Source organism: Synchiropus splendidus, chromosome 5, assembly GCF_027744825.2.
Source record: "Synchiropus splendidus isolate RoL2022-P1 chromosome 5, RoL_Sspl_1.0, whole genome shotgun sequence".
NCBI lineage: Eukaryota > Metazoa > Chordata > Actinopteri > Syngnathiformes > Callionymidae > Synchiropus > Synchiropus splendidus.
In genome coordinates, this window is record NC_071338.1 from 10,543,895 (window position 1) to 10,555,111 (window position 11,217).

The 11,217-nt window shown below is 41.7% G+C and overlaps 1 protein-coding gene across 1 annotated transcript in view; it reads left to right on the forward strand.

The window, feature by feature from the left end:
* The window catches only part of LOC128759482 (neurexophilin-1-like), a 48,728-nt gene that overhangs the window by 35,400 nt on the left and 2,111 nt on the right, over positions 1 to 11,217 (forward strand). Inside the window, exons 2-3 of the mRNA XM_053866474.1 lie at positions 9,880 to 9,978; positions 10,779 to 10,996. Of these exons, the coding sequence (XP_053722449.1) occupies positions 10,937 to 10,996 (60 nt within the window). The 5' untranslated portion in view covers positions 9,880 to 9,978; positions 10,779 to 10,936. The remainder of the gene's footprint in view (positions 1 to 9,879; positions 9,979 to 10,778; positions 10,997 to 11,217) is intronic.

Genomic DNA, 11,217 nt, shown 5'->3' on the forward strand with positions numbered 1-11,217 from the left:
CAAGAAAGTCCAGCTGCCTGTCACAAAATGAAATCATACAGCAAAGCATGACTGCAGTGAAGCCTGCAGTGCATCACTCACCTGCTAGTGCCGCTCGTCAGGTGAAGATGCAGCGCAGCACAACCCGACTTTATACCATGACTCTTGGCTCCGGTCCAGTGTAACGCTGTGTGGCAAGTTTGCGGGAAATCACCAGTTTCTTTATGAGCATGTCATGTATGTCAATCATGTGAAGGAAATCAAGAAGAATATAATAATTGATGTTCTGGTGGAGTCACGCATAGCAATAACTGTATAATGACAATAATGATACTTCCACTACAGAACGCTGTCCCCAATGTACAGAAGCAGCCTGCATTCATTTGGAGAAAAGAAAGTAATACATATTAACACATAATTATTCTAAGCACTTTTTCCACTGTGTGCATGTGTGTGTGTGTGTGTGGTCTTTGTATGCTATAGCTATACTTTTTTGTTTTGTTTTGTTTTGTTTTGTTTTTAGAATAATTTATTACGGGTGTGTGGAGCAGCTAGGGAGGTAGGTATGGTAGCTGAGAGGTCCAAAACAAAACACAAAATGTCTAAAACAAAACACACTTTCAAACATTGTTGTCGTCACAGCTTATGCTTTAGCTGCTGTTGGGCTGACAACTAATGCTGGAGCCAGAAACTTTTTACTTTTAGTTTAGTTTACTTGATAAACTAAACTTTTAGTTTAGCAAGTGCCAATTTCTGAGTTTGTGTTTTTGATGTGTTGTAGTCTTTCTCCTTGTGTTATGTTCTGTGAATTTGTGTCTCGTTTTAGTGCTTGTTTCGTTTCAGCGATTGTGTGCTTTGTTTTGCGATTGTGTGTTTTGTTTTACACATTTCGTGTTTTGTTTTTGCACCTCTCAGCCACCATAGGGCAGGATCCAGGAGTCCGTAGCAGGTTGAAGGTTGTAGTCAGATTTCTGATTAGAATAATTCGGGAGAAATACGTGTGTGAAAAAGAGGGTAAAAAAATAATAATAATAATCTGAAACAAACCCAAAACAAACCCCCCCAAAAAAATTCCCTTTGAGTGAATTCAGTATGTTTCCATAGCAAAGTGATGCATATGTCAGACAATGAAAGTATACAGTAGAGCAAGTATAATAGCAAAAAGTAATGATTGCGTTTTTATTATTCTTTTAGATTGGTTTGTCCTGGATAAAAGGATTGAAACTTGTTTAAAGCCGCAGAGGCAGCATTTTAACCGACGGTAAATATGGTAAAACGAAAGTGCTTTGCGCAACAAATGCGGTCCAATGACAAAGGTCAACATTGTGTTACTGTACTGCTAATTACACGCTTCTGAACTGAGTTGTACTAATTATTTGTTTTGGGAACCGCAATTTAGTGAGTCAGTGCAGTTTGCTTCTTGAGCTGACCTGCGACCTGAGTCAGCGCTGTGTAGATGGGCCCGTATTTTCGACTCACATCCTGGTCTTCTCTGCCTCTGGATGACATTTGATGCTCCCTGAAAATGTATTATTTGCAGCAAATGTTTTCAAAAAGATTGTTTTTAGCAAAGTCATTAAAAAATATTCAACACCCACTGACATATTATATTTAATCTACTTGTTGGCTGCTTTTTTTTGTCACTTTCTGCCTCTTATGGACTGGATTTTCCTTCTAGTAGATTGAAGTTGTTGAAACCTACTTGAAGCAACAGTAGTAATGTTCAAATCAGTGTCGACACTAAAGTCAATATGCAACGTTAAACTGAGAAATATCATATTGTAAGCATAAATCATAGCGAATGAAAGATCCCTGAACAAGAAAGACGACGCTTGTGTGAGAATCTGACATGCTTGGCATGAAGGTCAACATTCTGTTAGCGTGTACTGGTAATTACCACTGTATAAAGCCACTGGTTCTGATCATTTGTTTTTGAGAAGTACAAATTAGCGATTAGGTGGAGTTTGTTATATACGGTCTGACGTAAATGCCTGTTATTCTGTCAGAAGTGGAACACGGCAGCGCTGCATGGACATGACCTGCTTTTTGGAATCAGAATCAGCGAGTGGAAGTCATCAGTTCAAGCACCGTAGCGCTCTGAGGACCGGCTGATCTTTGGCCTTCACACAAAAGAGCACACCCGCATATCTACATGTTGTTTTGAACTTTGGAATTGTCAGTTTTGTAGATATATATTTAGTAAAACCAGATATTTCAGTCTGATTTTACTAAATCTGTGTTAACATTCTCTTTTTCAGTGAGCATCAAAGGTTGTAAGCAACCGCTAGGGCTTAGTCAAGTCTATAGCACCCGCTCATTGACCCTCATGACACCAAGACCCCGAGGTGACTCTGACATCACATCTGAAAGAGTTTACTCTGCTCCAGATGGCACAGTGCCAAAGTGTTCTTCTATTGTGTTTTGGTTTTCCATCATTTGTTCTATATGTCACCATGGGGAGTGTCAGAAGGTGCGGTTGACCCACTTGTTGGAGAAACGCCTGATTCAGAGGGTTCCAGTCACCTTAGGAGACCTGCTCCACTTGAGCTGTGTGCCAGATGCCTGCCACTCCTCGCAGCTGGTGTCTGCCTCCCACAAGGCTGTTTCTTGTGTCTCCAGGAGACAACTGTTGTATCACATCAACCATCATCGCTTGATTCATAGTTGGTGTGTTTAGCGTTTCAACTCACCATGACCGAAACTAAACTCGTGTCATGTCGTTCATGCGTTATTCATCAATAATGGCCATGAACTGTGATTCACCACTGACTACCAATAAGATGGTCCTCCTGACGGAAGACTATACGTTTGTTGTGTGTCTCTCAGCGGTCCAGAAATGCAGCACTGACCCATGTGCTTGCATATGCGTGCACTGGGGGGAGAATGCTTCTTAGAGTGAAGTGAGTTCCTGGAAAACGCTCCCAGATCTGACCAACGGTTCATGCTTGTATAGAGCAAAAGCAGTTGACATACATTGCATAGTTTGTTTTTTTATTGTCATAAAACACTGGGGTTTATGAGACAAAAACATCTGATATTGCTATTTCCGAACTGTTAGAGGAGATCAATGATGTCTCACTCCTGGTTACATTCAAAAACAGATGCCCATGTTTTAACAGTAAAAGAAAAATGGGGGAGAACTTCCGGCCTATACAGCTGTAGAGTAGATGGCAGGGCAGCATAGGTCCATCGTCTCCTGACTGAATTAGAATAAAACCCCGTACACACTGGACTGAAGGTTGTCAGCTACCTCACGAGAGGTTTTAAAGGGGTGAGAATAATGACAAAACCAAAAAACAAGAGTACTACGACGGCAAGCGACGGAGAAGCCAAGAAAGCTGGAGCTAGCTCGCATGTGGCTAGCAAGGAGTCAACTAGCATGGCAGATGAATCGGTGAATCTCGCTATGATTTTGAAAGAAATTAGACTTCAAGCGAGGCAGTGAAAAACAGATGGATGAGGTCAATGACCGGAATCAGCACAAGAATGGAAGAAGCAGAAAAGCGGATTGGGGAGAATGAGGAGAAGTTGCAAGCAACAGACGAGGTGCTAATGGAAATGCTCCCGCTCCAGTCGGGAAAATATAAGAGTTTATGGAGTCCCGGAAGGAATGGAAGACGATGCCAGGTCGATGGACGTCAGAAAACATTCTGAAAGATAACCGTGGCATCCCTGAAACAAGGATTTACAAATGGAAAGAGCACATCGAGCACATGGTACGTGGCCACCAAGTTCAGCAAAACCCTGATCCATCCTCGATAAGTTTCTCAGTGTCAGAAGAGGTATTGAGAACGACATGGCTAAAGAAAGGTTTTGAAATCCAAGTGGATATGATTACTTTGGACAACGACTACCCGCCAGAAATTCTTGCTAAGAGGAGAGAGTACGCCGAATCACGCAGGGTCCTAAAAGAAAATAACAAACTCTGTATCCAGCTCGGCTGAAGGTGTTTTCTGAAACAATTCAACACAAGCTGGCCGAGGATACAAGAAGAAGCTCCAGGTGTACAGAAGGGATCAAACAGGCAAATAGTATTTAAAGCAGTAAACACTCAGAATGTTATTCCAATTAAAAGGAATAACATTCTGTCAAAACTGAGAAAGGAGAAAGCACATGTGGCCTTACTGCAAGAAACACACATGAACAGATCAGAGCATGAAACATTGAAAACGTTTGGGTTCAGGCAATGGAATCAAATCACAAGAGAGGTGTGGCTATCTTTATTTCAAATGCAATTTTGGATGAGTTGGGCATTGTGGATATATTGAGGGAATTACATCCAAATAGTAGGGATTATACACATTATTCATTCCCGCATTCAGTTTACTCAAGAATAGATTATTTCTTTACTTTTAGGGTCGATCAATCAAAAATGACAGAATGTAGGATTGGAACGATCGATTTATCTGACCACAGCCCTTTTTCTTTAGGAGTACATTTAGAGAGGAAAGTTAGGAGACCACAGTGGAAACTGAACTCAAACATACTGAACGATACAGAAATAGTGGAGAAACTAAAGAACAATATCAGGGATTATAGGGAACTCACTGACACAGGCGTTGTACCAAAAATAATGGTGTGGGACACGTTGTAAGCAGTTATGAGGGGAAGAATTATATCCATCACAGCTTATAGAAAAAAGATTAGAACACAGAGACTGACTAGAACTAAAACAAGAAATTCGAGATATACAAAATGAAATAAATGGTATCTACACATTAGAAACACAAAGGAAAATGATTTTCTTCAAACAAAGATTCTATGAGGCCGGTTGGAAATCTGCCAAATATCTGTCGTACAAGTTACGTCAACGATAAAGAGAATACAATATGTAGCATAAGAGATTCTAAGACTAAAGGTACTGAACTATTCAATCAGGAATTATACACTGAACCACAAGCACTCAGCAAACTACATGTAAAAGAATTTTTAAACTCATGAAATCTTCCTGTGATGACTGATGTACAGAATACAAATTTGATAAAGCCCATAACACTCATGGAAGTGAATTCTGCAATTTCAAGACTAAAATCAGGGAAGTCCCCGGGTTCGGATGGTTACTTGGATTACAAAATATTTACCTCCATTTTGGCTGGTAGATTAAAAAAAAATTCTACCTGATATTATTCATATTGACCAGACTGGTTTCATAACAAACAGACAAACATCAGATAGCGTAAGGAGGACAGTTCATATTTTATTCCAGATTAATAAAAATAAGACTAAAAGAATGATTGTAGGATTAGACACAAAAAAGAGATGTGAGATATTTGAAGTTCTCAAAAAGACTTGGTTTTCATGAAAAATGCATTAGTACAATAAAAATAATTTACAGTAAGCCAACTGCAAGAGTAAAAATAAATGGGGACCACTCAGATTCTTTTGAGCTAAAGAGAGGAACCAGACAGGGCTGCCCCATATCTCCTCTACTTTTTGCATTATTTATTGAACCTGTAGCCCAAATGATCAGACAGAGTGAGGACGTGAAGAGTATTTCAAGAGTATTTCAATTGGAGGGGTGGAACATTGAGCTCTTTTTGCAGATGATGTTTTGGTTTATTTGGAGGATCCTGAGAGGTCAATTGAAAATTTGATGGCATTAATTTAACAATTTGGCGGATTGTCTGGATGCAATACACTAAATACAGTGGTACCTCGGTTTTCGAACGTCCCGGAATTCGAACAAATCGGAGTTGAACAAAAATTTCGAGGTTTTTTTGGACTGTGGTAGTGTCACAGGGGAGGTGCTCGCTCTCCACACCTCCGAGGCTGGAGCGCTCACTCCAGGGTTTGATGTCCTGTTGCGGGCTGGAGCTGGGACAGGGATGAGGCGAGTCTGGGACAGAGCGTTACTTGGTTTATGACTTTGTCACAGCCAAACTGCACAGAAGCGCACATTCAGAGCTGGACACGCACCGGGCACCTCTTCCCTTCTGGAGAGACGTCACTCACTCGGCAACCCCTCCCACATGCAGCGGCCACACACATAGAGGAACAGCGCACCTGCAGCAGACACTCTACATTCACTCCTACAAAAGCCTAGTTTAAGGCTTGGAACACATTATTTCTTTTTCCATTCCTTGTAATGGGAAAAATCGATTCAGATTTCGAACAAATCGCTTCTCGAACAGCCATCTGGAACGGATTGTGGTCGAGAACCGAGGTACCACTGTATTTGGAGTTCATTTTCCATTAGATTTGAAGATTTAATATTTAGGAGAAGTTACATTTTTGAAGTCCAAGAAAGACCTCAAACTTCCACAAATACTCCTTGCGGCTAGTAAAAAGGCCTTAACAAGAAAATGGCAGAAGGCTGAACCACCAACAGTGGAAAATTGGCATTCAATAGTTCAAGAAATCCATAAATTAGAGAAAATAACGTATGCTTTGAGAATACAACACATTATGAAAAAATTTGGGAAAGGAGTAATGTTTATTCATCAGATTGGGAACGAACATCTGAACTGAAAATGATACACATTATCCCATAGTCAACAGAAAATGTGATTAAGAATGTTTACAGTTTTTTGTTATTGATTTCATTATATCATATCATATCATTATTATCTCATGTATTGTGTTTTCTTTAGTTTTGTTATGGTCAATATTTTTCTTCTTTGCTTTTTTTCTTTAGGGGTGGGAGGGAAAATGTGAATGTTTTTATTTATTTTTTTGCAAAGTAGGTTTATGAAAAAAAGAGTTTGCCATGTGGTTGACGTACTCTAGCGTGAGGAGAACTGCTTGAATTGTTCAATGTGCAACTTCTAAAATTTAAAATAAAAAAATTACACCTCTGGTCCTCACCTGGTTCTGCTCCATTAGCCACTGCTCTTGTGTAAAAACTTGTGTAAAAAGTCCACCGCTTGCAGCCTAAACGTAGCTGCAACAAAGCATCTTGGCCTGAAGTCCTGGTGACTGTCAACATCGCAGCAAAAACAAGCAAGATTAGTAGACAACACAACACGCTACGAGCTACATGGCAGCATTATTACAGCGGTGGGCAGCACCAGCCTCCGGGTCCAGGTTCTCGACTTTTATCTCTCTCCTCTCACGCAGATCGTGCTCCTCTACGACAACAAAACACAAATGGGTTTGTTTTGTTCTAAGTAAAAATAAAGGTCAGTCACAGAATTGTCTGTCACACCATGCTCTCTGTTCTTTGTTGTTTTTTTGTCATAATGATATCATTTTCCCAGGGGAGTAACCACTCCGAGGCCATCACACTCCATTAAAACACATATGTGTCAACATGCAACATGGAAGACTTCTGCTTTGGACGAAGAAATCCACTTGTAAATGGTCGACGTGTGACGCCTTAGGAGCGAGAAAATGCTTTGGTCACGTGCAATTTCCCTTCAAATCTGGCAGGACACTCACTTAAATACGGTCTTATTAAAATTCAGGTTAAAAAAAGTTTTACATGAGCAAGCAAGCTCAGATGTTTTTCTTTTGACTTCTCCTTAACTTTCAATTCTACAAACTTTTAGTTTGTATGACCACTCCTCTGAATTTCTCATGTCATACACTTTATAAATATCAAATCTATGAAATTGGAAATATATATTTTCACACTGTCTTCTCACCACAAGTGCACTTTTCACAAGAGGCAGTTCCAGCCACTGCCACTGCCAAAATAAAAGATGATGTGCATGATTCATGTCTGTGCTCAACAGCCCTGAATCTCCTCACGTTAGTATTTTTGAGCTGGAATTTTAACGCTGGAAGTTCATAGTGGCCACCAGCTGAATAACTGAAGTTGAGAAGTGTTTTTTTTGCAAAGTGACCACAAGAGGGCGCTGTGTCATATGGAACCGCAATGCACGGCATCACGCCGTTGGTCTTGTAGTTTTTGTCATTTTGTTACTTGTTATCATCCATACTATCATCACTTTCTGTCAGCGTTGTTGGTGACGTTAAAATAGTTTTGAAATAACATCATGATGAACATTTCATATACAATACACGATTACGAATCAATATACAATGATTAACTAATAGTGAAGTTCAATATACAGCAAAAGAAAACCTGGGTATTTTTTTCTAGTGTATGAGCAGGGATATTTTTTTTTCTATGTGTGCTTGTTGGAATGAGTGAGACCTTTTTATCGTACGAACAGTCGGCGGCAGAAGGAAAACACACTTTGTATTGTGAGTTATTTCCGGACCAGCAGCCAACCAGTGATGTACATCAGTTAAAGATACCCGAACTTCTCCTCGGGACCCTTTTGGGGATGAGCAGGCAGCACGTGTTCTTACCACATAATTCTCCTTGACAAGTGATGGAAGAGCCACAACCGTGTTTGTTTGCGTTGAGAGTTGGACCGAGAACTAGACAGCCTTAACATGGTGACGGCGTGGCCCGAGTCAAACTACTCATCTACTACTCATGCCGTCAGTCTGCATCAGAGGGGTTTTCCGACTCAGCCACGAGCCTCAACCTCAAGCGGAAGTGAGGCTTTGTTGATAAGGACACAAGTGTAATGCAGGTTTCTGGTTCTCATTTCCCAGAAATACGTTGTTGCAGATTTAATAGACATGAAATGAAAGGTTTGTTCTAATAGACAAATCGGCAAAGGCCATCACCATTCAGGGAGAACGATGCCAAAAGCTGTCAGAGGAAAGTGGAAAGAATAACATCTCCATTTGTCGTCATGAAAACATGTATGTACATTTATTTATGACTGACCGCTGATGTACCGTCGTCATTGTACTGTATGGTTGTGGAAGAGAACACAGATGAATGAAAGGAAAACCACACAGTAAACAGAACTACCCACCAACTCCTCACCCTATCTCTAAGGGTGCGCCGGGCCACCCAGGGTGGGAGGGTGGGAACGTAGATCGATCGGGTGAGCTCCCTCTTCACCACGACGGTCCGATACAGCGACCGCATCACTGCTGTCTCTGCACCAACCCATCTATCAATCTCACACTCCCCTTTTCCCTCACTTGAGCACAAACATTTGATCTAATTACCATGTTTTTTGCATGTTTGTTTTCATACTCCATACTTGTCTGCAAGTCAATAAAAGCCTGAATTGCCAAATGGGGCCCTTCCTCGCTAAGAACTTCTGACAATATCTTTTCATCCTGAACCATCTGAAGAACTGAGGGAGCTAAAGACTGAAACCCTGAAGGAGACTTATTGGTCTGATTCTGGGTCCTTGGCTCTGAGAACAATGATGCCAAGCATCTTCCAGTGAAAACTCAAGTCAGCGGAGATACGTCATCCTGACCACGCCTCCAGTGGACTGACAGCACAGCTGAAAGAGTGTAGTTGGTTGAAGGACCTGACTGAGCAGTAGCAGCAGCTGACGCAGAGTGCAGGTGGCTCCTGCTCTCACTGCCAAGACCAAAGAGGAGGATGTGATTTTGAATCAACCTAAGAAGTTGTCAGACAGGTTGAGCTTCGTGAGGACCACTGCCAAAAAGGTCAAAGAAACAATGTCACTGAGAGACATGTTCATCATCCAATGAGTGCAAAGTAGGTTACTGTCTACAAACCTCAGCAGTTCAAAACATTCCTACCTTTTACCATAGTGTGACGGTTTAGCCGCGACCTCCCGAAGCCCAAGAGCACTTCACATTGAAACACTGAGTCACCAGACCAGATGTCTTGGTTAAAGCCCTTACTGACATCAGGGGATCCATGAGGTACTCGGCACAAATTTCAGCGCAGCGATCATGTTTTTGCTGAGACGCCTCGGAACGTCATCATCAGGAACGTTACTAAGCAAATTTGTTGCAAAGATTCCTTCAGGAAGAATCATGAAAAATGATTACTGCAGCCATCCCACCACTAACTCCGGACCCACACCCAATCCGGTCGGAGCTGGCCGCAAACGGAAGCGGCATTCCAAGCAGCAGTGACTCACACCAGATCCGCTCTCTGTCTGGCAGGTGGATGAGTCTACACATGTCATCAGTTCACGCAAGTGTGCGGAAACTGCAACACGGCCAGAGCGTCTACGCATGTAGAGTCCATTGTGCCAGGGAAAGGTGACTTGCCAGGGCTCGGAGCAAAGGCCTTTCCGATCATTGACGTCACTCTCGGTGTTGGGCTCAGTATCCAAATCTTGAAAATGGTGTTATGTATCCTTCCTTGTGCGTTTTTAAGAGGGTAGAGCGAAATGTCTGACCTTTCCTGGTGCACATACTGTACACTGTCAGAGACTGACGGCAGATCCCTGCCTTATTCATTTGCTGCTTGGTGCCTGTGCTGTCATGTTGGCACTTCACAAGTAGAGCTTCATTCAAAATGCTTTGTTTTGAAAATTCGCCAGATTCAATTCAATTTACTTTCATGGTGTAATTTCCAGCATGAACGATCCTTTCATCTCCAACTTGGCATTGCTGCACCACACTCCTATTTTTGCGACGCACACGGACTCGGTGTGAGTCAACTGATAGACGAGCAGTTATTCTATTGGCAGCATGGAAAAATGCATACAGCACCAAACAGGTTGAGACTGTGAGTTAGAGCTCAGTTCTGTCCTGATAAAGATAGTCCAAGTTGTGATGTTGGACATATAACTTTTATAAGATAAACTGTCAGAAAAACTAGTATTAAAAAGAAAAAGCATCTAGAAAACCTCTTCTTAATATTGAGATATTTCAATTGCATATAAAATATCACCTTATTGCTTTTTCTTCGTACCCACTTTGTTTCTTTCTTTTACACCCCAATACTCCTCACTGCTGGGAAGCAACAACACAAATTCCATTTTTTTTTTCTTCTGGTACTTGGTAATAAACTCAGACGTTAAGGGGTTAAAGCTCAGTTGGTTTTCTCGGAGCAGGAGGCAGCATCACACACAGACGGAGTTTCCCGATCACACTGCCGGTGTCACTGCCCGGTGTGGACTCATCCATCTGACATGGATTTCAGCGGATTCTATTGACCCACCGCGAGCCAGAGGTGAGCGTGGATGGATGCTCGCACCCTCATCGCTGCAAGATGGAGATTCTCACCCGCAGCGGTTTGCTCTGGATTCTTCTGAGGGGAACCTTTGGTCTGGTAAGCAAACAGCTGGAGCGAAATGTGGATTAGAAATGAACCTATCAGAGAATCGTTCTACCTATTTCACAGCATGTGTGTTCAGACTGTAGAGCAGGAACTTTTGCAAATATGAAGAGAGAAACTTGTGGATAATTGGACCTACATCTGCCTCATTAGCACTTTCACTTTAAATGATTTAAAACAGTGTGAATGTGAATGTTTCGCTGCGGCTATGAAAG